This window comes from Lepidochelys olivacea, assembly GCF_965140295.1.
Source record: "Lepidochelys olivacea isolate rLepOli2 genome assembly, chromosome: 27".
NCBI classification, from domain to species: domain Eukaryota; kingdom Metazoa; phylum Chordata; order Testudines; family Cheloniidae; genus Lepidochelys; species Lepidochelys olivacea.
This window is the reverse complement of record NC_140437.1, coordinates 14,646,251-14,672,564: the sequence shown is the minus strand read 5'-3', so window position 1 is coordinate 14,672,564 and position 26,314 is coordinate 14,646,251. Positions and strand designations below refer to the sequence as shown.

At 61.4% G+C, this 26,314-nt stretch overlaps 1 protein-coding gene across 5 annotated transcripts in view; it reads right to left on the bottom strand.

Annotated features, from left to right (window-relative positions):
* Nucleotides 1-2,305: 2,305 nt before the first annotated feature.
* Nucleotides 2,306-26,314, bottom strand: part of ARHGAP23 (Rho GTPase activating protein 23) — a gene marked incomplete at its 5' end in the record, with an annotated part of 125,606 nt that continues 101,597 nt past the window's right edge. For 3 of the 5 annotated variants that reach the window (XM_084615792.1, XM_084615791.1, XM_084615789.1), the window contains 13 exons: nucleotides 2,306-7,294; nucleotides 8,458-8,489; nucleotides 11,951-12,044; nucleotides 12,466-12,507; nucleotides 13,205-13,330; nucleotides 14,317-14,406; nucleotides 14,877-14,950; nucleotides 16,813-16,891; nucleotides 17,690-17,845; nucleotides 18,179-18,297; nucleotides 19,537-19,664; nucleotides 20,766-20,827; nucleotides 24,097-24,396. In XM_084615792.1, coding sequence (XP_084471918.1) covers nucleotides 6,152-7,294; nucleotides 8,458-8,489; nucleotides 11,951-12,044; nucleotides 12,466-12,507; nucleotides 13,205-13,330; nucleotides 14,317-14,406; nucleotides 14,877-14,950; nucleotides 16,813-16,891; nucleotides 17,690-17,845; nucleotides 18,179-18,297; nucleotides 19,537-19,664; nucleotides 20,766-20,827; nucleotides 24,097-24,396 — 2,445 coding nt within the window. In that variant the 3' untranslated portion in view covers nucleotides 2,306-6,151. The remainder of the gene's footprint in view (nucleotides 7,295-8,457; nucleotides 8,490-11,950; nucleotides 12,045-12,465; nucleotides 12,508-13,204; nucleotides 13,331-14,316; nucleotides 14,407-14,876; nucleotides 14,951-16,812; nucleotides 16,892-17,689; nucleotides 17,846-18,178; nucleotides 18,298-19,536; nucleotides 19,665-20,765; nucleotides 20,828-24,096; nucleotides 24,397-26,314) is intronic. The other 2 variants (XM_084615793.1, XM_084615790.1) reach the window with 1 other exon arrangement.

Here is a 26,314-nt window from a genome sequence, read left to right as displayed (position 1 = left end):
TCCTGCCCCAGCCCCGCCACGGTTAAGCAGACTAGTCTTCTATGCGTGTGTTTGTGTGTGTCATTTTCATGGCATCACTCCACTTGTGTGTGAGACCAACAATCACAGCGTGTTGATTGAACAATAAACCCACTTTAGTTTGACTTTTAAATTAAAAAAAGAAAAAGTTAAAAAAAACCTCAAAAGGCACCACCCGAGTTACGCATGTCTCGCTGAAGTCCCTGCTGCATGCCACCCCTTGCTTTCGTCGTCTGAGGCTGTATGTGGGGGGGATTTTGAAAGGACAAAAAAAGAAAACTTTAGATGCTGTTTTCAGGGTTTCTACAACGTCGTGTGTCTCTCTCTCTCTCTCTCTCGCGCATGAATTCTATTGTGAACTGTTTTGCAAAACAAAACAAAACAAAGCTGGTTGTAAAGGACAGGTCTGGAGTCTGTATGTTTTTGAAAATCTTTTTCTGGCTTCTGTCTGTAGCGTAGGTCTATGTATAAACTATATGGATGCCATGGATCGTTCTGTGAGAAATGTGATCATTGTAACTTGAAAAATTCCAAATGACAAAGGGTTGCTTTTTCTTTTGCCTTTCCTTTCTTATTTTCTTTTTTATCAGAGTGTCTGGCTTTAATAAAACACTTTTTTTTTTTCTCTATAGCCCTTCTTCCCTTTAGGCTTTGTCTTTTGTTACTGCCTCTTGACCAACCACCACCGAATCCTCACCAGGCTGCGGAAAGCCTCCCTCAGGGGGCTGCAGTCTTCGCGCTCGGTCGCACTGGCGTGTTGCCCCGATTCCCGGTCACATGCACACAGCCCGCTAGCCCCAGTTCCCTCGGGCTTTAAAGTGAAGCGAGTTGGCCCAGCAGGACGCTTGACACGATGGGTTGATCACTGTGACACGCAGGCGATCAGGTCGGGCTGTCGTTTTCCACGAGCGGAGGGCTAGGCCGGGGTCCCCGCCGTAGGCCAGGTCTCCCCTGACGGCCGCGGAGCCGCTCTGGGCCGACGCGCCCGGCGACGGAGCAAAACCATCGCAAGAAGCGGCGGGAGCCGTGGTGACGTCAGGTCTGGCGCCGTAAGGGGCCTTGGTGCAGCGGTTGTCAAACTGGGGGGGGGGCGTCGGGGCTGGCTTAGACTGGCTGGGGCCAAAGCTGAAGCCCGAGGGCTTTAGGCCTGGGCGTCGGGACTCAGATGACAGGCCCCCTGCCTCGGACTGAAGCCCTTGGGCTTCGGCTTTGCCCCACCCCCACCTGGGGCTCAGGCTTCAGTGCCCCCCTCCTGCGGTGCTGTCGTCATGTTTATTGTCCAAAGGGGGGGGGGCGCAATGCAAATCCCTGCCTTGGAGGTTTCACGGGCAGAGGCTTAGGCAGGCCCTGTGCTGTGAGCAGCGGGCGTGGCCCCGGATCACGAACGGGCTGGTGCGGCTGGTATTGGGCAGGGGCGAAGCCCCTGCTGGGGATGCAGCAGCCTGGGGGCTCATCTACATCTAAACTTGATCACTGGGTGACAAATCACCCCCCACCCGAGCCCCGTAGCTGTGCTGGCCTCACCCCCGCTCAGACACGCGCCTGTTGCCCTAGCTACCATCGCTTGGGGAGGTGGCGTTGCTACAGCAACCGGGGGGGCATGGGGGGGGACCCAGCCATCGCTTTTAGAAGCATCTCCATGCCAGTGGTGCGGCGCCCCTCCTGTAGACAGGGCCTGAGGTACCGCTCAGCCAGTCCCTCCGGCTGTTCGCCCTGGTCACGTGAGAACACGGGTACGAACGTGAGCCCAGTGGGGCAGTGCAGACGAGCCCCCCCCCCAGCCCTCGCGTTCGGTGTTTGTACAGCGCCTAGCGCCGTGGGGCCAGCACTGGGGCTGCCGGGTAATCCTGCAAGACAAGTAATAATGATAACGATGCTAACAGGGATTGCAGCTGCAGCCTACCGCCCCCTTTTTGCAGAGAAAGTGACGCAAGGTGGGGAGCCTTGATCAACCCCAACCGGGGGAGTTTATTTTGTGGGTGCAGCAGGAAAGCATGCCACGCCCCCTATTCTCCCCTGAGCTCTGCCCCTGTTCCCCACATCACATGACTTCACTGAGCCACCAGCAGTTTAGCAGCCCTGTGGGATTGTCCAAAGGCCCCGAGCCAACCAGGTGCACAAGGAACACGAGGAATTGCCCTAATGCACCATCCAAGGGTCCACCTCGCCCAGGGCCAGCCCAGGCAGCTGCTCAGGACGAGGTCAGATGTTGGAACGGCCTGGCCCACGCAGGAAAGTCCGGCTGCTAAAAAGCCAACCGACCAGTTAAATAAAAGCCGAAAGTCTGTTCCTTGAATACGCCGCTTTATTGCCAACATATAGACCTGTACGTCGGCGAGGGCTAGTTCCAAACCAGGTGGTTTTTGTGGTTTTTTTTTTTTTTAGTTTTGCATGTTCCATATACATGGCTGACCTTTTACAACACATCAAGGGAAAAAAATGACACATGCAGAAAGGTTTTAAAAATTCAACATGGTTACAGCACTTGGTGGTTTTCTTCTGGGTTTTTTCAAATGAGCGAAACTTCTTAAAAAAATCCTTATAAATTCTTTGTAATATGTTACACATTTAAAGACAATATTTACACACACAAAATGAAAACAAAAAGAACTTTACAGCAATTATTTGCATAAAGTAAGAACGATGCATAAACTGGAGTAAGGTTTTTTTTTATTTTATTTTTAAAATCCCCCCAAGGCCTCTCATTGGAATGGCTGCAGTGTGGAGCGGAAGATGCGGCGTGGCGTCCCTTCCGAGCCCCCGCGCCGTAGAGGGCGGCTAGACGGTCACTGCAGAGACAGTCCCCCTAGTTCATTAAGACAATCGCCTGGCACGGGGCTGGGCTGCAGTTGGCTTTTTTCTAAACACAGAGACGGGTGCATTGGATTTGGCGGGGGGAGGGTTGTTTTTAATTTTGACCTAAAAGGGACCCCCCCAAATTATTACAAATAATATAGCAGCATGAAAACACAGTTTACCATTTTCAAGAGGAAAAATATAAACAACTGCAAAGGACGAGGGACGCTTGCTTGCTTGGTGGAAAGTGGGACTTTTTCTGCATGGAATCAATACGCTGCCCGGCCCCAGTTACCCGGGATAAATGAACTCATGCCAACGTCAGCTCTCCTGACGCGGAGCAATGCAAAATCTTCCATGGCACTATGTTTGTAGCGAGAGACAGGCCGCCAGGGCTAGCCAAATTCCAGTTTGCATACGATCAGCCTTACCTACCTGCAGCGCCTCTCCAGGTCCCATTGGATCCCTTGGCCCCGGCCCACCCCGCCCCGCGCACGCTGGTACAGCTGCTGCGACCCCCCCCGAAGGCGGCTGCATGGCTTGGGAAAGCGCTTTGAGCCGACAGGCAGCGATCGGTGCCCCCAGCTGGGCAGGTGGCCCAAGCGCTGGGCCGCTGGCGGCGTGACGGAAAACAAACCACAAACGAGGCCGCTGGTGTCTAAGGCGAGGTCAGCCTGGTAAGTTCCTGGGTGAAAAGAGCAGGGGAGGGCGAGGGGAGTTTCGCAGGGTGGACACGCTCCTCTCGGAGGGGTTTGAACGCTGCAGCCCTTGTGCCGTCCACGTGCTCTGCAAAGTGCTCCGGCAAGCCCTGCAGTCAAACTCAGTTCTTGCCGGGCTCTAGGAAGCGTCCGCTCTCTGCGGGAGCGCGCTCTGGCTCCCAGCCACGGGGTGCAACCCTATTGAGCACGGCAGGTGCACGTGGCCCAGCTGTTCTGGGCAGGTGGGGGGCAAGGATTCAGGTGGGCACCGAGGGGCAGCCAGTGAGTGCTGGGGGGGAACCAACCGTGCGGTGAGACACAAACAGGCCAGGCCTGTCGCTGGGAACGTGTGGGCCAGGAGGAAGCGAGGTGGTGGGGCTAAAAGCCGGGCGGTGCAAGGTGGTGACTGGGACTGAACAGCCTGGGGAACGGGCACTGCTGTTTTCGCACCCACCTGGCACCGGGGCTGCAGCATTAACACTGGGCTGCCCACAACATGCTCCTCCCCGGCTCGGGGCCGGATGGCACCAGTGGGCCCTATGGGTTTACCCCGGGCCATTTCCCTGGTCAGCGCTGCTAGCAAGGGCCTGACTCGAGAGATGGAGTCTCAGTCAGGTGAGCCCTGACTTCTCCCAGCGCCGTGCACCACGGGACCTGGGCCTGGCTGCTCTCTGCAGGGCCACTTCTGGGCCCTGTGCGCACCCGTGCCGCTCGCTCACACCCGGCCCAGCCCAGCCCTGCTTCTCAAAAGGGCTGCAACCTGCCTGGCTGGGTCACCTAACGCACCTGCTCGCCAGGGGCTGCCCAGCCAGGCTGAGCCTGCCAAAGACCCCCCCAGCCCCGCTGGGAGTGCCCGATTCCCACCGGACGGCCGAACCTCGGGCGGCTTCGTAGGCAGCATGAGCTGCTGAGTGTGAACCCCACATCCAGACACAGGGGCAGGAGGCCTCGGGCCGCAGAGGGTTGTGTCGGGGGAGGAAGGGCAGCTGCCGAGTGCTCGGGGCTGAACTCTAGGCCCCAGTGACACCGGTGGATTCCTCCCTCCTCCCCGAATGTTCCTGGCTGGCCCACGTACTTTCCCTGGCTGGATTTCCCTGCCGCACACAGTGTGGGTAGAATCACCAGCAGCTACACTGGCGGGGTGGGGGGAGCTTGGGGAATGGTGACGGGCATGCCGGGGCGGTGGGCGTGCAAGGAAAACTCCCACGCCTGGAGGGGAATGGGCCACTGGAAGCGCTGAACCAGCCGTGGCCTGGGTCCCCTTCCTGCGCTTCGCCAGCCACCATTCCAGCCCCTGCTCCTTCCCCTGTGGCTTTGCAGGCTGGCAAACAACAGCACCACCTGCCCCCGGGACCTCCTCCCTGGCAGAGAGCAGGACCTGGCCCGGCCTGGCACAGGGGAGGGGCTGGGGAACAAAGGGCCCCTTGGCACGAGGGCCATTTCCCAGCATTCACGCGAGCGGATCCCGCACCTGGTGCCAGCGGGCGTGTGTCACGGAGCACATGTGCCAATGGCCCCAGCACACCTACAGCTCCCCATTACCCAGCGCTGACTCATGCTGGACACAGGGGCACCCCAGGAACGGGCTCCATGGGGCACAGCCACGGCACACACGCTCCCCCTGGACTGCCCCGGGGGGAGGGGGGAAACCGGTTTGGGAAAGGGGGGCCCCTCTCTGGGGCAGGCAGGACGGGCTGGGACTGGGGTGCCAGGGACCCTGTGTTCGAAGCCACCCCACGTTTCCTTGCACCCCAGCGGCACAGGGGCATGTTCTCTGAGCCGAGGGGGCCTGGGGGGGCCCAGTAATGTGATGCCAGAGCTGTGGCAGCATTTCAGAGGCACCAGCTCCGGCTGCGAGGCGGTTTGGAGGCTGGCAGCGGGGGACTGGCAATGGTCTCATGGAAATCGGAGCATCCTTCCCCCTCCCCCACCCCCCGTGTCGGGGGGGAGCAGCCCTTGGCAGCAACCGCGGGATCCCCCATCAAGGGATGGGGCAGCGAGAGCCACGCACACTCCACCCGGTGAGGTCTGGGGGGCAGCAGAGAGGATCTGGCAGCCTCAGGGACCCCACAGCCATGCAGGGAGATGTGCTGGGGGGGCCGTGAGGCCGGGGAGGGGTTGCCTGTCAGGCCAAGTGCTTCCTGTGGGTGTGCGGTGACCGCCCACCCGTCCCAGCTGCGGGCTGGACCCAAAGGGCTGGGATCCTGGCTCTGTGGCGAGGCCGGGACGCTCCGAGTTGCGGACGTTCCCCCCCCAGGGGTGGGGGAGTCTTAAAAAGGGAGCCAAATTAAAGAGACCCACGATTAAATCCACAAACCAAGGGAGGGTCGTTCAATTAACGCCACGCCCAAGCGCCGGCTAGGCAGCGCGGCCAGGGCAGCGAGGGGCTGTCTCCGGCAGCCTCGGGAGCCCCGTGAGAAAGGCCAAGGGACGCTCCAGGGGCAAGGCCGGCAAAATCAGGGCAAGTGGCTGCTCGCCCCTCGAGGGAGCTCCTACCTCTGTGCAGCGCCTGGCACTGGGTGGATGGGGAACCGCCCGGAGACGGGTCCTCAGCCTTCGCCACAAGAGGCCCCACAGGGGGAGAAAGGGATGGCGGGGAGGGAAAGCAGAGACAGCCGGGCCTCGGGGTCTGGAGGGGGTTAGAGACACTGGTGGAAGCGGAAGGAAGCTGCGCGCGTGGGAGCCGGGCCCCGGGCGCCAGGGTTCCCCTCCGGGCCCCTACTGTGCTGCTGCTCGCCGGCGCCGCCCTGGTGGCTCAGTGCTGAGGACGAGGAGGGCCTGGCCTTGGTCGACTCCAGGCTGCTGAGGCCCGAGTCCTTGTTGTCTCTGTGCAGGTCCCTGCAGGAGGCGCCGGCGTCCGGGGGGCCGAGCTCGGGACCCGCAGGGGGCCCCGGGCCCGGCGCCTGCTGCTCCTTCCACTCATTGAAGTTGAGATCCTTCAGGCCGCCGGGCACCACCACCGTGTGGCGCCGCCAGGAGCTCTTCCTGCGCCGCGTCTCCGGGGAGTGCGGCTTGCGCAGGGGCACGGCCAGCATGTCGTCGGCCGAGCCCCGCAAGCGCAGGCGGATCTGCTCCGTCAGCGAGGGCCTGGCCGGGGCCCCGCCGGCCCCCGGGGGCCGCAGGGACTCCTGGCTGCCCTGGGCCGACGACTCGCTGTCCGGCCGGGGCCGCGCCAGCTTCCGGCGAGCCAGCGTGTCGCACTGGATGAGCCGGTGGGAGTTGAAGGAGGCCCGGGCGAGCTTCTCCTTCTCGCCGCTCTCCGCCTCGGGCCCCTGCCCGGCGCCCGGCCCCGCTCTCCCTGGCAGGAAGCTGCTCTCCGTGTCCGTCTCCACGTGGCTGAACTCGCTGCGCTCGTCGTCCGCCTCCTCGCCTCGGCTCTCGGCCACCGACTGCACCTCGGAGCACAGGCTGCGGTCGATGGTGGACAGGGTGGAGTAGCCCGAGACGATGGACCGGGCGTCCGGCGCCGGCTCCCTCGGTCCCGCCGGCTCCTCCACGCCCGCTCGGCGACTCGGAGCGTCACGCTTTGGGCCTGGCTCTCCGGGGGCTGCGCCGTGCCCCGGCCCCTTGGCCTCTTCCTCCTCCGCGCCCCCGTCCTTGGCCTCCTCCGCTCTGCCTTTGCCGGCGCTCTTGGTGGCCTCGTGCTCCGAGTCGTCGTCCGTGCTGCTCCCCAAACGCTTGGCTTCCCGCCGCTTCTTCCTCTTGCGGTTGACGGCGGCGATGAAGGAGATGGCGAGCAGCTCCTTGTTGTACTGCTCCTTCCGGGGCGCCCCCGAGCTCTGCTGGAGAGAGAACCCCCCCGCTTAGTGCCACAGCCCGAGCCCGTCTGCGCCCCAGGTCCCGGAGCCAGGCTCAGCTCGCGCTGCTTCGCACCGAGCGCGTGGGCCGCTGCCCTGGCCACAGCCGCCCTGCCGCAGCAGTGCATTCTGGGAAAATTGAGGGTGTCATCCCATCATGCCCCGGTGCATTCTGGGGGGGGAAATCTAGGCCACTGTCGCATATTGCTGCAGTGCATTCTGGGACAACTCGAGGCCGCTGGCCCATATTGCTGCGGTGCATTCTGGGAAATATTTCAGCCACTGTCCCATATTGCTGCAGTGCATTCTGGGACAAATCGAGGCCGCTGGCCCATATTGCTGCAGTGCGTTCTGGGGCCATGGAGGCTGCTATCCCGGTCCAATGCCCATCTCTCAGGGCACAGGATTGCATGTGCCTTCCCACTCCTACATGTCCCACCCAGCCAGGAGCTGACCAGCCCCATGGACCCAGCAGAACCACCAGGACAGAAGCTAAGAAGAGCTAAAGCCAGCCCTGCTCATGGGAAGGGGCCTTGCTCAGGAACCCCACACAGTTAGGAACCATGTCACATGTCGGCAGGAAACATACGTGGGGTGAACCAGGTTAGAATTCTGGATACTGAAGAGACATGCACAGCCCCTGGTCAGGATCAGGGCCCTGTCGGACTGGGCAGATCTGCTCAGAGAAACTGGCCAAGACACTCCCTCCCCTAAAGGATCTAAATAGACAAGGGGGAAGAGGGGAAACTGAGGCAGAGAGCAAGCAGGCTGAGCCAGGAACAGAAATCAGCTGTCTTTAACTCTCAGGCCAGGGCCCTACCACTGTCCTGTGATTTGCAAGGTCACCTTGAAGCTTTCTCCTGCCTCATCAGACCCAAGTAAACCCCGCGACCTCCCTCCCTCATGCAGAGTTGGCAATCCCGCTCTCCCGTCTGGCTGCTCTCCGGAAGACAGGACAGCACGGCCCCAGGACTGAGGTGGGAAGGGCCACGCGAGGCATTAGCTGCTGAGCTGCTCTGTGCTTTTACAGCAACAGGATGTATTGGTAAAACGCCGATCTTCCACCCTGGGTTTCCTGTCCCTTTCGCTGGAGATTTTAGCACACAGTTCCCCAGACTCCAGAGCGTCCCTCACACGGGAGTCCTTACCTTCGATTTGGCAGAGCTGCTATTGGTTGAATCTGTAACACAAAAGACAGAGCAGGGATTAGGGAGGGCGGGGGAGGTCTTTACTAGCGTGGGGGGGGCTAGGGGGCGTGCGGGCATCACAGCAGAGGGACATTTCTCAAGGGCATTCGCCAAGCTCTCCCTCCACGTGCGGCTCTAATCAATGGTACGATCAGCATCCAAATGGATCCAGCAACTGGCAGCAGGGCGCCCATGCTGGGAAATTAACGAGGCCCAGGTGTAGCTGTCGGGAGGGGCGCCAGGACAGCGGGATTTTGGGCACTTTGCAAAAAGTCCCAAAAGCCCTTGGCTTCAGGCCGGACCAAACCTTTCGATTTCTGACCATTTTTAAACATGTTTGAATTTATTTTTTAAATAAAATTTGAGGAAATTTTGAAGAAAAAATTCATTTGGAAGGGAAAAATCGAAAGGATTTGTCAGATTTGTTTTTCCCCCTCCAAACGAACAATTTGGCAAAACGGACGCGAATTTGTCAAATGTTCCAGCGCTGCCAATACCAGAAACAAAATTTCAGCCGCAATATTTCGCAGCTCCAGCCGGCCGAGCCACGGAGATTCATGCGCCTCCAGGCAGCGGCTGCCCCAGACTCAGGGGGGAGCTTTCCAGGGATCTCTGATCCCACAGAAGGAGCTTCCAGGAAGTCCAGTGACCTCCGGGTCCCTCTGTCCACTCGCGTGCGACCCGCGCGCACCCCGCTCACACGACCGCGGGGTTAATCACAGCACGGGGGGAAAGTACAGAAAAGGAAACGAGAAAAAAGAACCACGCCCAGCTGAGAAAGGCCCAGTCGCCGGAGCCCCGGTCATACACCCAGCAGCCGGATGGGTCCTGCCAGTGGCGTTAGTGGAATGGAGCCACAAGCCCAGGACGGACGGACGGGGTGGAAAGGGACAGTGGCGCGATGGGAGAACACAGGAGGAGCTGCTCCGCTGGCACCTGGGGCTACGGAGGCTGGTTCCGGGGAGCCCCAGGCAGGATTATGCAGCGCTCACGCGCCCCAGGGCAAACCAGTCTCGTGACACGTGGGAGCTCTCTCCTCTGATGCTCACTGAGCTCAGGTTAGACCCAGAGGGGCCTGATCCTGATTTACACTGGGCCCCCTTTGCACCGATCCCTGCGGCCAAATGGTTATCACGGACGCTCCAGGCGGTTCAGACTCGTGGCCTGCAGGGCCAAAGGCACAAGCTCCTACCGCTGGCCCTAAAGAGGGGGTCTCCTATAGCTGGGAGCAGCCACCAAGGCAATGCCTCCCCCCATACTACAGCAGAGAGATTTTTAGTGGGGGGGACCACCGGCAGATCCCCGATGGTGGAAACTCCATCTGAAGTCAGGGGGCAACACCAATTCACACCAGCCAGGGACCCGAGGCCGTGCGCAGTGAAGGGCCAACGCGGCAGGATATTGCCCACGGGCTGCCTGCTCCAAACCCGAGCTCAGCTCTCTCGCTGGGCTGGAGGAGGGGCGAGCCCCAAGGAATGCACAGGCGAGGGCCGTGGGGGGACTGTGTGTTAATCTGCAATGTCTCGCAAGCAGGTTAAGGGGGGGGGGAGAGGATGCACCCACCGCGCCAGCCCCCACTCCACCACACTGAGAAGCACAAGGACAAACACAATGACCCCCAGACACACCCCACCCCGGCGGAGGGATGGGACTCGCGGCTGGTGATTATAAGAGAGGGGGCCAGGAGGGGAATGCTGAGCCCCGGGAGGATCTGGAATCCCAGCCCCCGAACCTGCAGCTAGCCACCACTGGGAAGAGCGAGCTGTGAACCGGGGGGCTGGCAGGTCAGCCTGGGCTCCTTGGTTGTGGTGCAGGAGTCGTGTGGGGCTGGGGGGGACGGGGGCACAGCCGGGATGGGGCTGCGCTGCATGGCCACTGGGAAGGCTCAGAGAGGGGAGAGGCCAAGAGATGAAGGGGCGTCTCTGCACCCTGGGCAGGCAGATGGATGAGGGTCTCCCAAGGGTCCACTGATGACCTCAGCACCCTGGGGTGGGTGGCACCAGCTGATCGGACTCCAGAGGGATCCCCAACACCCACTCACATGGCCAGGCTCGTGCTTCTGGCATTCACAGATTCCAGCTGGCAGGGCTCCCCCTGTACCCAGCTACGGCTCGGCTGATGCCAAGCACCGGGGACATGGGCACCAGGACCAGCAGGCCTCTGACCCGACGCTGCTGGGTGCTCTCAGGCGGGCAGGGTGGCAGAGGGGCCGGCGCTCCCCTGTGCTCCCTCACAGAGCAAACTGCATGTCAGCGGCAGGGCCCCCCATGTATCCAAAGCTGCGGGTGGATGTGGGGGGCGGGGTCCAGATCATTCTTCCTCTGACTGCAAGAGGGACGAACCACACCGGGGGTGCCAAGCTGAGGGTCGTGACCTTGCAGAGGGGGAAAACGGGTTCCGGGGGGAGCATGCCCCCCTGCCCATGGGAAAGGTGGGTCATTGCCGAAAGAAAAGCCATGTGGGTCAGGTGCGCTGCGGCCAGCGCCGTGGGGTGGGAGTAGGGGGCGCTCTTCCCAGGGGGATCGCGCAGGGCTCCGGCTCCCCTCCTGCACCCACTCTCTCACGCTCACCCGACGGAATTAGTGCGTGAGCAATGCACCCAGGCAGCAGCACTGTACCCGCTCTAGAGCTCCAGGAGATCCGCTGGAGGAGGAGGAGGAGGAGGGAGAAGAAGACAGCAGAGAGACGTTTAAGGAAAGAGCATAAAGAATCAACGTCATTTCAAAGCCGCTCCGCTCCGCACGCGCAGCTCGAGCCGGGGAGAGGGACCAGGCACAGGACAGAGGCAGCCAGTAGGGGGGGCAAACAAGTTCTGCCCCCCAGACCCGTGGCAGAGCTGCTGGGGCTGGCTGGCTAGTGAGGAAACAACGGGCAGCCCTGGGGTTTGATGGCTGGTACCTGGACTGTTCCACGATGGGGCCTCGTGGGGGGCTCAGGGACAGCAGCTATCAGGAGTATATGCAGGAGAGGACCTGGGGAACTCACTGACACTAGACCAGCGTTTCCCCGCAGTAACACTAGGGGGAGCCCAACTGCAGTTGGTCACCAGCCCATGGCCAGTGATTGGCTCCTTGTTTTTCCTGGGTGCCAGCCTCCCCATCACACCCAATCCTCAGCAGTGGGCGTGGCCTGAGGAAATGCCCCTCCTCCTGCCCAGGAAGGCTCGTGCCCACTGCTAGACGGGCAGCTCCTGTGTCACTAAGGGCAAGTGGGAGCCCAAGTCCCCAGCTATCCTGCAGCTCATCAGCCCGCTTGCGAGGGGCATGCCCAGGGAGGGGGATGCTGGGGGTGCCCAGGGAGGAGGGGGATCCCCAGCTTGCCCAGCAGGGAGTGCCTGATGGGGAGAGCCCTGGCCTGGCCAGGGGCAGTGGCCCAGTAACTCCTGCGAGGTCACTCCTCCTCCGGTGCTGCCGGCTGAGCCCCGACGGCCCCACGACTGGAGCCTTCCCCTCACCTGAGGCGTCCCCTGGCACCACCGTCCTCCCGATGTTGGGGAGCAGGTACTCGATGTTCGGCACCGACTGCGCCTCCTTCTCGTCCACAGGGGTCTGGAACGGCAGCCGGGGGAGAGCCGTGAGCAGAGCAGCCCCTGGGTCCAGCCCCGACTCCCTTCCACGCTCTCTGCCGAGAGCCCCCTGCCCCGCCAGCCGTGCCGGGCAGAGCCCCTCGGGGGGAGCCGCTCGCCCTGGCGGGGTCCGTCCCCAGGAGCTCAGTGTTCCGGCCTTGGGCAGAGCGGGGCGCTGTTCACACACAGGGAACCAGCTGGCCTCCCCCTCCACCCGGGTCTCCAGCAGGGGGCAGGAGAGAGGCTGCTCCCAGGCCGGTCTCGCGAGGGCCATGCATGCAGAGCTCAGGGGGTGCGTTCAGGGACCGGCTGTCCCCAGAGAGGAGCAGCCCTCCCACGGCTGGGACAGGTGCCCACCGGCGGCCAGGGAGCCAATCCCCCTGCTCCCCCCGCCTGGGACTCACCTTCTCCCCCCTGTCCTCCTTGTCGCTGAAGAACCAGTCCGACTGTGGGGGCAAGGAGAGGGGACGAGGGTCAGAGCGCAGCAGGATGGCAACGCTGGGGCTTTCCACACCGGGCCCCTCCTCGCAACCCCCGCCCCGCAGCACAGGGCCGGCATCGCCCACTCCGGGGGGGAAAAGAGAGGCAGGAACGGGGGGGTGACTGGCTCCAGGTAGCCCGGCTACTGCCAGATTCATTCCCACGTCGCCCCCACCCAGCGCGGAGATCCAAATGCATGTCTCAGTCTGACTCTGCAGGCCCGTCCGCCCCACAGCCTAAGCCCCCTCTCCCTCCCCTCCAGCCTGTTCCACAGTCCCGGGGCACCCACCCCCTCCTCTCTGACCCTGCACACCCTGCACCGCATTGGGAGCTGAACACGGCAGATCCCGACCATTCAGAAAAGTCCAACCCCGACCCACTGATGTTCGGCTTCCAAGGAGGGACTTTTCCCTTCAGCTTGGTAAGATGGGCAAAGAGCGGGCGAAGCAGGACGCCGGGAGCCCCTCCAGCCCAGGGGGAGCAGGGCCCTGGGAGCTCATCCTGACAAGTAAAGCACAGGGGGATGAGGTGGGTGGGGGATCTGGGGGCCAGGGGCCTGTCCTGCCCAGTAAAGCGCTAGGGAGAGCTGGTGGGGGCAGGGCACCGGGGGCCCGTCCTGCCCAGTAAAGCACAGGGCTGAGCAAGGGGCCGCCTGTCACTTACATGCTGGATGAGGGTCTCCACGATTTTGTAGCGGTCTGGCATGTGCGTCACCATGTCCGTCATGTTGTCCTCGGACGTCCGGACCAGCGTGGGGCCGAAGACCAGGGCCAGGTTCCGGGGCTCCATCTGCAAACAGGGCAGGGGGTTACAGTCCCGGCAGCCAGCCCCACTCCTGGGTCCCAGGAAACCCCATCCCGGTGGGTACTATCACCCTGCTGTCAGCAGCCTGAGCCCAGCCTGCGCCTGTGGGCCCCCCTCTGGGATCGGACAGTCTCATGCCAAGGCCCTGGGCTGGAAGATCCCAGTGATAAAAATCACATCAATCCCCAGCCTGGGGGAACGGCGGGCAAACACCCTGTCCTGCCATCGGCCTCGCTGCAACCCGTCCTACCTGATCTTGTCAAACCCAGATTAGCCAATTAACTAATGAACTCACAGTCACTTTCCCAGCACCGGTGGGTTAGGGTGATCATCCCCTTCTTACAGATGGGGAAACTGAGGCAGTGGCCAACACTGTCACAGCCAGGGACAGAACCCAGGAGTCCTGACTCCCAGTTGCCCACTCTAACCATTAGAGAACGGTGTCTCCCTCTCCACTTAGCTTTTGAGCTTTGCTTCGCAGTCCAGGAAAGGAGGCTATCCCAGCCGACAGGGCGCTAGTCTGGAGCTTGGGAGATCAATCCCCTGCTCTGCCACAGACGTCCTGGGTGACCTTGGGCAAGTTACTTAGGACACATTTACGCCTGGAGCCGGGACCCCCAGCTCGGGCAGACACACCCACACTCGCTCTGATCACGACAGACGTGCTGTGGCAGCCGCACAAGCGGCAAGAGGGGCTGGCTGCCCTGCGTGCGATCCCAGCTGAGACCCCAGGTCCCCGTTCGGTACAATGCAGAGAACACGCAGCACTGCTCAGGGACTCGGCTCTAGATTTTCACGTCCACGCCCTGCTGGGGAACCTGGGGCATACACCACAGAGCACTCGGGCCCTGGAGAGCACCAGGCGTCCCGCACACAGAGAATCCGCGGCCCTGGGGCCGGGCTCACTAATGCCCAGGGCTCTCTAGCAGGGCACGGGGGCTGGCTGGGGGGGCAGGTGGTGGTAACGGTACCTTGTTCTTCTCGGAGTGGTCCGCGATGGTCTTCAGGTGCCCCACCAGGAACTTGAGTGTCTCGTAGTACTGTCCCGGCAGGTCCCGGATCTGGGGGGGCACAGAAGCAGCATGAATACTTGGTCAGCCACAGAGAGGGACAGGGACCCCCCCACCCCAACCCAGCCTCACTCCTTCCTCACTAGGGCCCTCCTCATTCCGGATCGGCCCATCCATTCTTCCTCTACCCCCCATTGCACACACCTCCCCTTTTCCAGGCTGGAGGAGGGAGCAAGGCAGGATGCTCTGCACGCCCCCAGCCTCAGGACAGGGCTGGGATCCCCCCACGCTGGACAGGCCAAGCCTACCAGACAGATGGAAAGGGAGGGAGAATTGTTCCTGGGACGGCGGTGACGCCGGCTCCCCGCCCATGGGCAGGAGGTTTGGGGGCTCAGAGGGTGACCCTTGCTTGACGGCTGTGGCAGGGGGACCTGCGGAGGGTTCCCATGCCCAGGAGGGACCGACAGCCCTGAGGGAAGGGCCCTGCCCCACATGGGACAGGCTCTGGCCACTCGCCGTACCAGTTTCCGCAACGTCTTCAACCTCTCACTGGCATCTTCGATCCGGTTGGCTTCGATGAAGTCGTTGTACTTATCTGAAAGCCAGACACGCAGAGAGAGGCCGGGTTCAATGGCACCGCCAAGCACAGCCCTGAGGGGGCGCCCCGGGGCAGTGCCCGCTGGGCCAGGGCCGGGGGTGAAGCCCCAGGCGGGTGCACTGCTAGGGACGCTGATGAGGGGTGGAGAAGAGAGGAGCCATCAGGCCAGGACACAGGCAGCATTCAGGGGTGGGCACGCTGGAGCACGGGCACAGGGGTAAGAAGGAGGTGGGGCAGCGAGGGGGCTCTGGGTGACAGCAGTATCAGAATATCAGGGTTGGAAGGGACCTCAGGAGGTCATCTAGTCCAACCCCCTGCTCAAAGCAGGACCAATCCCCAATATTTGCCCCAGATCCCAAACGGCCCCCTCAAGGATTGAACTCACAACCCTGGGTTTAGCAGGCCAATGCTCAAACCACTGAGCTATCCCTCCCCCTAGTAACGTACCCAGAAGGCTCTGAGCAGACAGATGGATCGTGGTGCTCAGGGATTGCTGGCAGCACAGGGCACATGGGTAATGCAGAGACAGCGGATGAAGGGGGGCAGTCTATATCTACGGGGCTCTGGGGGCTGCTGCATGGACACAGGGGTTCCCAGGGCAGATCGCCAGGCAGCGAGCGGAGCAATGTGCCAATGACGGGGTCACAGAGCCATCCCCCCAGTGCAGCCGACACACATGGGCTCACCCCTGGGGCACCAGCGGGACAAGGGCTGCCTCCGTGAAGGAGTCCCGAGGCCACAGGGCCACAGGTGGGGGAGGGGGGACACGTCCAGTAGGGAGGTGTGGGTGAGGGGAGGGCTCCAAGCGGGCTTTAGTCACAACAGTGCAGCGAGTCAGAGGCTGCAGGGGAACGTGGTTACCACTGGGCAGCAGAGACACACCCCAGAGCCAGCTGCACTCCAAATCCTGATCCTAGGAGAGGCTGAGGAGTGTGTGTGTGTGTCCGTCCTCTGGCTCTGCATGCATGTGAGAGAGAGAGAGAGAATCCTAGAACTGGAAGGGACCTTGAGAGGTCATCTAGTCCAGTCCCCTGCACTCAAGGCAGGACTAAGTATAGCATCCCTGACAGGTGTTTGTCTAACCTGCTCTTAAAAATCTCCAATGATGGAGATTCCACAACCTCCCTGGGCAATTTATTCCAGGGCTGAACCACCCTGACAGGTAGGAAGTTTTTCCTAATGCCCAACCTAAACCTCCCTTGCTGTAATTTAAGCCCATTGCTTCTTGTCCTATCCTCAGTGGTTAAGAACAATTTTTCTCCCTCTTCCTTGTAACAAGCTTGTATGTACTGGATAACTGTTACCATGTCCCCTCTCAATCTTCTCTTCTCCAGACTAAACAAACCCAATTTTTTCAATCTTTCCTCCTGGGTCAGGTTTTCGAGACCTTTACTCATTTTTGTCGCTCTTCTCTGGACTCTCTCCAATTTGTCACATCCTTCCTGAGATGTGGTGCCCAGAACTGGACACAATACTCCAGTTGAGGCCTAATCAGCGCGGAGTAGAAGGGAAGAATCACTTCTCGTGTCTTGCTTACAACACTCCTGCTAATACATCCCAGAATGATGTTTGCTTTTTTCTGCAACAGTGTTACACTGTTGACTCATATTTAGCTTGTGGTCCACTATGACCCCCAGATCCCTTTCCGCAGTACTCCTTCCTTGGCAGTCATTGCCCATTTTGTGTGTGTGCAACTGATTGTTCCTTCCTAAGTGGAGTACTTGGCATTTGTCCTTATTGAATTTCATCATATCTCTGGCTCTGCCGGCATGTGTATGTCCTTCAGCTGTGTGTGTGTACGTGCATATGAGACCTGTGGATCTGTGTGCGCTGGGGGTAGGGTTATACCCCGGACTCACCGTCTGTGAACAGGGGCTCCGGGAGCTTCCGGAAGAAGGATTTCAACAGACTGCTGATGACATTCAGGTCCTGCCACCTCTGTGTGGGGAGAGGAGGCCGTGCTTAGGGGGGAAGCTACCTGGGGGGGGGGGGAGGCCAAGAGCGGGCAGCCCGGTCACTGCTGGGGGAACCTCAGAGCCCAGGGCCTGGGAGAACCACAGGGGCCTCACTGCTGGCATCAAGCTAACCAGCCCCTCTTCCACTTCATGCGAGAGCAACTACTAGCAATGCCCGCCCTGGAGAGGGATGCGGAGAGGGCGAGCCGGGCCGGAAGCGGGCGTAAGTGGCAGGGGTACCCATCAGCGGGCGCAGCCCACGAGTGTAACCGCCCCCCCTTGGAAAAGGAGCTAACAGGAAGATGCGAGGCAAAGCATGTCCCTGCCCCACACACACACACACCCCCAGTTAATTCCCATTCCTGCCCCCCAGGGCGCTTGGGAGACGACCCCTGCTCTGTGCGTGCTGGGTGTTATTACAGCCCAGAGTTACCGGGACTGCCCGGCCTGGCCAGTAGGGGTCGCTGCTGCTCTGCACAATTTAACATCAGCGGGCAGCTGCAGCCTGTTGGTTTGTAGCACTGGGACGCCGGGGCTGGGGCCACGCCAGGCTCTCGCCCAGGGGCTGCTCTGCCTACAGGCAAACCTGGCAGCCTCGGGCAGCCGGGTCAGACACGAGGGGTGCTGGGGCCCCGCTCGGCAGGTCCCAACGTTGCTCGCTCAGATTTGGCCTGCCCTCCCCTCCGTCCTGGCAGCCGGGCCAATCCTGAGCGACTGGCGCTGTTGAGCCCCGCTGCTCTGGGGGCGGCACACGGGAGTTTGGCCGAGGGCGGCTCCGCACCTCGTCCTGCAGGTTGATCTCGGTGCTTCCCTTGTTGAGCTGCTCCTGCAGGCTGGACACCACGGCGTTGTTCCCGGGGACGCGGTAGATGCCCATGTACTCCAGGCCCTTGTCCTCCACCACCTTGCAGCAGGCCTCCACAATCAGCGGGATGTTCTGCAGGGAATAGACACAGCCTGAAGGAGCTGAGACCACAGGGAGGGTCTGCTGTTCAGTGTGTGCAGGGCGGGGGGGGGGCACAGATGGGCACAGCTGGAACAGCAGATCCCAGATGTTAAGGAAGGGGGGGGCTCAGAGCGGGCAGTGCCATGCCCTCATTCTGCCCGGGGGGGGGGTCAGAGCAGGCAGAGCTGTGCCCTCATTCTGCCTGGAGGGGGCCAGAGCGGGCAGTGCCATGCCCTCGTTCACCCGGGGGGGGGGCTCAGAGCAGTCAGAACCGTGCACGGGGTGGGGGGGGCTCAGAGCGGGCAGAGGCAGGCTGGGACCTACCTTGTTGGCTGGGGCGGGCTGACAGTCCTCCAGCCTCACGCCGAAGGCCCGTGGAGCAGGTTTCTTGTTCTTTTTCATGATGTTGATGCCCCAAGGGGCTTTCTGGGGGGCACCGTCATCTAGAATCAAACTCCGTGTTAGTGTCCAAAAAGTGAGACCCAAGGGAATAAAGACCCCCAACCGCCCCCACGCCACAGGGCCCATGACTCCCCCCGCCAGCCTCGCCGCCTTTCAACCCCCAACACAACCTCACACACACACCCGCCAGCCGGGATCTCGCCCCGCAGGATCCTGCACTGAGCGGACGTCTGCACGCGTGGTGTGTGCTTCCCGAGGGAGGCGCGTGTGCAGCGGAGCGTGGTTTCTGGAGGGCGTTTGGGTTGGCGGGGCGGTAATACAATTAGACCCGTTGCTCTGGGTCTAGGTTGGAGGAGGCAGGTCCCAGAAACGCACTGGGAGGTGAAAGCGGCGAGGTTTACGACTGTCCTTAGCTCCCGGGGAGCTCTTTGCCCCGCCTCGGGCCAGCTCCGAGAAAGCACCGTCTGCCCCACAGCCAAGCGGGTCCCTGCAGCAGGTTGCGCCTGGCCCGAGGAGCAGAGATCTTTGTCCTGGAGCTTCAGACCGTCGTGTCGCTCCCCTGGGCCCAGGCCACGGGGAAGCCTGTGGACGGAGTGGAGGACAAGCGCGAAATGCTCTAGGTAGCCTGCAGTGCCTAGGAGACATCCCGCGGCGTTCTGTGCCGGCAGCCAGCGTGGCCAAATGCTGACTGCTTCCCGCCCACGTCTATCACACTGCTGTGATCCAGCTGCGAGGCGACAAATGCAGGGGAAACTGAGGCCAGGTCTTCGTCCGCCAGGCTGGGTGGAGGTTCCTAGCCAAGCGGAGACGGCAGAATTCGTCACTCGCAGATGCTGCTACGAGGAATCCAGGAGGACGCCTGGACAATGGACCAGTCGCGGGAGAGCGTAGCTTCAACCCACAGAGACGACCGTGTCCATGAGCTCTTCCGAGCACGGCCCCCTGCCCCCAGCATCACCTCGCTCTGGCTGGGGCTCAGCTCCCCCTGGCAGTTCTTCGGCCCAGAGCTGATCTCAGCTGAGCACTGGGCCATGCTGCGGGCAGCAGGCTGGTCGGACGTGGCGAAGCAGAAGCAGCGCCGCGGATCAGCTGCAAGTCGCTGGCGCTTGAATCCGGGTTGTCTGACCGGGTCCCCTAACGGCTGCACGTCCATGTTGATCCACAATCTCACACACCCCACACATCCCCATCACCCCACAGGGCCCAGCCCCACAATGCAGACACATGCACTGCCCTGGGCAGCCACGCGCGCTGCCCCCCACGCCGGCGTCTGGGTGTACCTTTAGTCACGGCCGTGTCCTGCCTCGGGGAGCGGGGGGCGCTCGTCCCCGTCTGCTTCAGGAACTCAGCCTTGATCCCCAGCCCGCGCGAGCCCTTGGGGGAAGAGTCTGGTTTCATTCCAGAGGGGCTGCAGAGAGAGCAGATGGGGGAGCTCAGCCTCGCATGCCCAGCAACCTCTCCTCTTGGCCCCCGGCCTCCTAGCCCCTCACCCCCACCCTCGCACCGAGCACACCCTGGATCACAGCCACCCTGCACAGGGGGGGCAGGCTTTGGTGGCAAAACTGCAGTGCAAGGCATCCTGGGAGTAGCTATGCAAATTAACTCTACCACTTGCCCACAGTGCTTCACACTGCAGTGGGCTCCCCCTTCCTGGGCACACCCAGCCCAGCAAGGGCAAGACCCCTCTGCTGCCCAAACGTTACAGGGGCATCTGAGCAATGCAGGTTCTCCCTGTTCCTGGCTTGGCCCTCTCTGTCCCAGCCACAGGGCCACTTGGAGATCCCCAGCTAATGGCAGTCCCCCCCAACCCCCCAGCAGGATCCCCAGCTCTTCCAAGCCGTGGTCCCTACTGAAAAGTCCCACCCGTTGAACCCAACTCGGGTTCAAGTCGATCTAGCTGCACCCGTGTAAACCCCTGGCAAAGATGCACTCAAACCGGATTCACCCGGCGCTTCACACTGGTTTGGTTGAATTCAGCAATTTTCTGACACAAACCCGGCTGAAGTGCTGCGCCACTAGGGACGGCAGCCAGTTCTCTCCATCGCTCAGGACAAATTCCCTTCTCTGGACAGGCCGGGCCTGGGTGCGGGCACGGACACACCACGCCTCTCCTCCGAGGGCCCAAAGTGTTTTAAGGACCCACGTCAGTATCATGAACCTCATTTTACAGGCACAGAGTGTGGAGTGACTTGCCCCAGAGAACCCAGGAGTCCTGTCTCTCGAACCACACAGAATCCTCCAGATAGTCACCCCCAGTGTAACCACTCCCACCCCGGAAGGTTTGCGAGCTGTCTGTCCATAGCACTTCTCTGGCCCCAGTCTCTAAGGTATCGACCCTCCCAGGTGATCAGCCCCTTGGACAGAGGCTAAGTGACATGCCCAAGGCCACGCAGGGCGTCTGTGGCAGAGCAGGGAACTGAACCCAGGTCTCCCACGTCGCAGGCTAGCGCCCTAACCACTGGGGAATGCTCCCCCCAGCAGCTAGGCAGCAGGGGCACAGAGCCCTTACCTCACTTTCCGGTAGTCATTTAGCTTCTTGTTGATAAGCGCTTGGCTTGCAAACCCGGGGTCCTGCAGCGGCACAAAGACAAGAGGGAGGAGAGAGCGTAAGCATCATGTCTGGCACCAGAGCCCAAGCGAGTGCCGACTCTTCCATCAGCCGAGCCCCTTCCCAGCAAGGCCGATGGGGCGAGGGGTTCGTGCGGGGGGCTGGGGAGCTCACTGGTCCTTGCACTGGCATGCTGGAGGATTGGCACAGCAGGAGAGAGGCCCACAGCCTCCCCTGAACCAGCTGGGACCAGGCAGGACCAAAAGCACCAGGGCCATAGCCCCGGAATACAGGCCTGGCTGGGAGCGCTGTACCAGGCACAGGCAGAGAGATCCCCGTCGGTACCGAAACCTCAGCCCAAGGGGCACCACCAGCCCCCCGGGGCCAGGCGCACACTCCCAGGCTGCAGTTCCTGGGATGCCCAGCGTAGCAATCCCCTGCAGATGGCCCTTTGCTCTCTTCCCTGGCTTGGGAAGGCTCCAGGGGTTCCCAGAGATCAGGCTCCCCAAAGGCGGCTGGTTAGAATCATAGAATATCAGGGTTGGAAGGGACCTCAGGAGGTCATCTAGACCAACCCCCTGCTCAAAGCAGGACCAATCCCCAATTAAATTAAATTGGACAGTGGGGCTTATGAAGCTGCGCCCCACGTAACTCTGGTCAGCCGGGGGCCGGGTTTCTGGGGAAACCAGCATCATTCCCTGGGCGCCCCCCTGCACCACTGTATCACTCTCCTGGGGCTAGCACCTGGCTCTCTGGGGTCGGACAGCTTGGCGAGAGCACGGGAGGTGCCCCTCACCACTCCCCGTCCTACTGCCTGGAGATCCCCGGCTTCATCACAGCCTCCCCACTGACTCTGCATGGGGGGCTGGCCTGTGGGGCAGGCCTCTGAACCCCAGGAGCTCCACCATTGCTATGTCCTGCCAGTGAGAACACAGAGCTGGCCAACGCCTGGGGAGAGGAGAACTACCACATGTTCCATGTGGGGCAGGATCCTCCGGGAATCCTACGGAAATTCAGCCCCCGTAAGGCAGCCTGAGCTGGGGACGGATCTAGGGCAGGTCCCACCCCTCTAGTGCCCTGAGCTGGGCACGGATCTAGGGCAGCTCCCACCCCTCTAGTGCCCTGAGCTGGACATGGACCTAGGGCAGCTCTCACCCCTATAGTGCCCTGAGCTGGACATGGACCTAGGGCAGCTCCCACCCCTGTAGGGGCCTGAGCTGGACATGGACCTAGGGCAGCTCCCACCCCTGTAGGGGCCTGAGCTGGGCACGGACCTAGGGCAGCTCCCACCCCTGTAGGGGCCTGAGCTGGGCACGGATCTAGGGCAGCTCCCATCCCTATAGTGCCCTGAGCTGGGCACGGATCTAGGCCAGCTCCCACCCCTCTAGTGCCCTGAGCTGGACATGGACCTAGGGCAGCTCCCACCCCTGTAGGGGCCTGAGCTGGACATGGACCTAGGGCAGCTCCCACCCCTGTAGGGGCCTGAGCTGGACATGGACCTAGGGCAGCTCCCACCCCTGTAGGGGCCTGAGCTGGGCACGGATCTAGGGCAGCTCCCAACCTCATAGGGGCCTGAGCTGGGCACGGATCTAGGGTAGCTCCCAACCTCATAGGGGCCTGAGCTGGGCACGGATCTAGGGCAGCTCCCACCCCTGTAGGGGCCTGAGCTGGGCACGGATCTAGGGCAGCTCCCATCCCTATAGTGCCCTGAGCTGGGCACGGATCTAGGGCAGCTCCCATCCCTATAGTGCCCTGAGCTGGGCACGGATCTAGGGCAGCTCCCATCCCTATAGTGCCCTGAGCTGGGCACGGATCTAGGGCAGCTCCCACCCCTGTAGGGGCCTGAGCTGGGCACGGATCTAGGGCAGCTCCCACCCCTATAGTGCCCTGAGCTGGGCACGGATCTAGGGCAGCTCCCACCCCTCTAGTGCCCTGAGCTGGGCACGGATCTAGGGCAGCTCCCACCCCTATAGTGCCCTGAGCTGGGCACGGATCTAGGGCAGCTCCCACCCCTATAGTGCCCTGAGCTGGGCACGGATCTAGGGCAGCTCCCACCCCTATAGTGCCCTGAGCTGGGCACGGATCTAGGGCAGCTCCCACCCCTGTAGTGCCCTGAGCTGGGCACAAATCTTAAGGCAGCTCACATCCCTGTAGCGCCCCCTGAGCTGTGCTCAATTCTCCATACAATTAAAAGAAACTCCCAGCTAACTTCTTCCAAAAGCCAAAGTGGTGGATTGTGCAGCCCACACCAAACCAGCAGGTGTCTCCCTTCTCCTGCCCTATAGCCCAAACTGCTCCCAGCCTTCCGCCTGCGCCCCGGGGAGGGAAGAGGAGCTCTCCTGGGGCTCCCAGCTGCTCAGAGGGCATGGCGGCCACAGCACTGGAAGAGGTGGCTGCATTACATAGCAAGGCCTCTGTAGAGGGAAGTTCATACCTGGGATCCCTGGAAACTCAGATAATTATCCCTCTGCAGACCAGCAGGGGTCGTCATAAGCTAACGAACACATGAGCCAGCTGCTCAGGACGCGTGTAGGACCAGGGCACTGCAGGGATAGCTTAGCGCCAGGGAAGGGATCTCACCAGGACTGACCCACAGGGAGCTGTCAGCCAACTGCCTGGCCTGGCCTCTCCAGCTCTTGACTGAAAAGAGGGGGCTGGAGAGCGGTGCTCTCACCCGCACCCCAGGGCGGCCACTCACCCTGGCTCTGTCCTCTCCTGAGCCCTCCTCTCATCAGTCCCTGCAGGATGACAGGCCCCGGGAGAAATGACTTTGTACAAAGTAAGGAAGGGGGCACACTCCCTGGATTGGGGGAGGGAGCAGAGGGATGCTGGGAATGGAGATGCACCTGCCACATACAGCGCCCCCAGACTGTGCCCAACAGCATGAGATGAAGGAGGCTGACCCAGTCTCCTCTTTGAGGGAGTGGTGACGCTCCAGCAGACTACAATTCCCAGCATGCAGTAGAGACCAGTCAGCTGGGGTGGAGAAGCATGGCATGCTGGGATTTGGAGTCCCAGTGTACCCATCAGGGCAAAGCAGAGCATGGCATGCTGGGACTTGGAGTCCCAGTCCACCAGCATGGCATGCTGGGACTTTGAGTCCCTATGAGCTGGTCCTCCAACCAGAAGCGGGCAACTGCGGGCCATCTCCACTGGCCACGCTTGTACCAGCCCTGCCCTAAAAGGAGGAGCAGAAGGCAAACAGCTGGAGAGAACCAAAGTGGTTAGTGCCGGGGCGTCTGCGGAGAGCCAGGGGCCTGGAGGGAGCCAGGAGCCCCATGCTGGCTCTCACCTCGCCCTCGGCCTTGCTGTTCTCCCTGACGACTTTGATCCAGGCCAGCATGTCGTCCCGATCCTCTGCCTGAAAGAGATATTCACAGAAGTCAGCGGTCGTCAGCCGGAAGACGTGCTTCCTCTTGGTCTCGCTGTAGGAAATGTCCACCAGGCACGCTCGGATGCTGATCGGCTGCTCCTCCTCACCTTGGGGCGGCGTGTAGGTCACGGCCTCCCGCCTGTCCTTGCACAGGTAAAGTGAGTGTGCGCGGAGAACGGCGAAGACGCGCTTCCACTGCCGGATGCCCCCACCAACTTTCTGCAGGGAGAGAGGACCGGGCAATGAGCGCTGGCTGGGAGAGAGCCGGTCTCCTCTTTGGCTAGACCCCCGGGTACTGCCGCCTGCCGTGAAATGGGGTGGCACCACCTGGCATTGACATGAGCACCGGTTCAAGGCACTGCCACGCAGCCTAGACAAAGGGAAAGCCTAGGCCCAGGGCTGGCTCTGCCCACGGCAATGCGACCTGGGCGTGCACACCCAGCTGCCATGTAGGGACTTGGGGCAAAGCCCCCCAGCCTCAATCCAGGTCCAGAGCCTCTGCCCAGGAAATGCCACCCAAGATGCTGCTGCCCAGCTTCAACCCTGACACAGACCACAGGCACTGCTGGCAAAATTCGACCAGGGCAGATCACGCCCCATCTGTGCATTCGGCCAGGCAGTTGGCAGATCCCCACAAAGCAGAGACACTGAAAGTGTGTAGCCCCCGTTTCCAACATGTTCCTTTCAGCTCTGACCTATGGATTTCACCCGGGGGCCCAGAGAGAAGGACCCCCGCTGCCTTCTGGTAGCAATCACTCCATTGTAATCACAGCAAAGCCCACCCCAGGACTGACACCAGGGGCTCCAACAGTGAACGCTGACCCCTTCTCTCCCCTTCTGGCTTTGATTGTAACGAGGGAAATCATTTTCCCCAATCAGAGGATCAAACCCACTCACACCGACCTGGATCCACCCTATGACCCCATGAACCTAGCCCTCCGAGGCATGATCTACTCCCGGTGTTTCCCTCTCAATCCACTCACACTGACCCTCTGCCCTGGGAACTGAACCCCTCTTGGGTGGCGATAGGGGAAGGCCTCCATTCAAACCCTTTCACTTACAGGTTGCTCCCAAGCCCGGCTCCCGTCCCCCACTCCAGCCTCATCCCCAGGAGACCCCACAGAGCTGCTCATCCAGCAGCCGTCTGACTCAGAAGGGCCAGGATTCCCTGTGCCCTCAAGGATGCTTGGAGGCAGCAGGATGGTTCCTCTCCCTTTTAGTCCCTGCGGTTCTGACAGCGGGCACTCGCTGGCTGCATCTCTGGGGTGGTCCGGTAGCCCCACCCTCCTTTGGGTCTCCCCCAGGGCCACCTACACACACAAGTCCAGTTTCCTTTGGCTTCCCCCCGCAGGTCCCTCCTCCGGGCACCCACCCACCCCATCCCAGCCCTGCTGTCTCTCATCCGACCCACCACCACAGCCCTGAGCATGTCTGTGGACCTGGCCGGGTGTGATCACTGCACGGCACCGATGCCTGGTGTCTGCAGGGTACTGGCACTGGGGTGACTGGCAGGGGCAGAAGTGCGGCCACTGGAAACCACTGCCTTCCTCTCACTGGCCAGCCCCCCCCCCCAAGCTGCCCCCACCTCCTGGCACAACCCTCCACAGGCCAAGTGCCCCTTGCCAGAAGAAACGGGCTCCTTTCTTGAGGGCAGGCCCCTGATTGTCCAGAGTTCCTACATGTGCCATCAATGGAATCTGATTGGCCAGAGATCCCTGCGTATGCCCAAGGTCAATCCTGTGACTGGCCAGCACGCCCCACACATATGGGGCATCGTTTGTAGGTATGAGACTTCCTCTGCCAGGTTAAATTCCAGTGGCTGTTCTCCTCCCACTCCTGGGCTAGCACACGGGCCGACAGGGTGCTTGGCAGAAGGGACAGTTTCACGGGACCCTCTGGAAGGCAGGATGCCTGGGTTCTATTCCAGATGTGTGAGGGGGTATGGCCTAGTGGTTAGAGCATGGGCTACTGGGAGGCAAGACTCCTGGGTTCTATTCCCAACTCTGCTGCTGACTCCCTGCGTGACGCTCGCCAATCACTTTGCCATTTGGTGCCTCAGTTTCCAGTAACAATATCAGGGTGTTCTGAGGCTCGGTTCATTCATGTTTGTTAAGTGCTTTGAGATCCTCAAGACGAG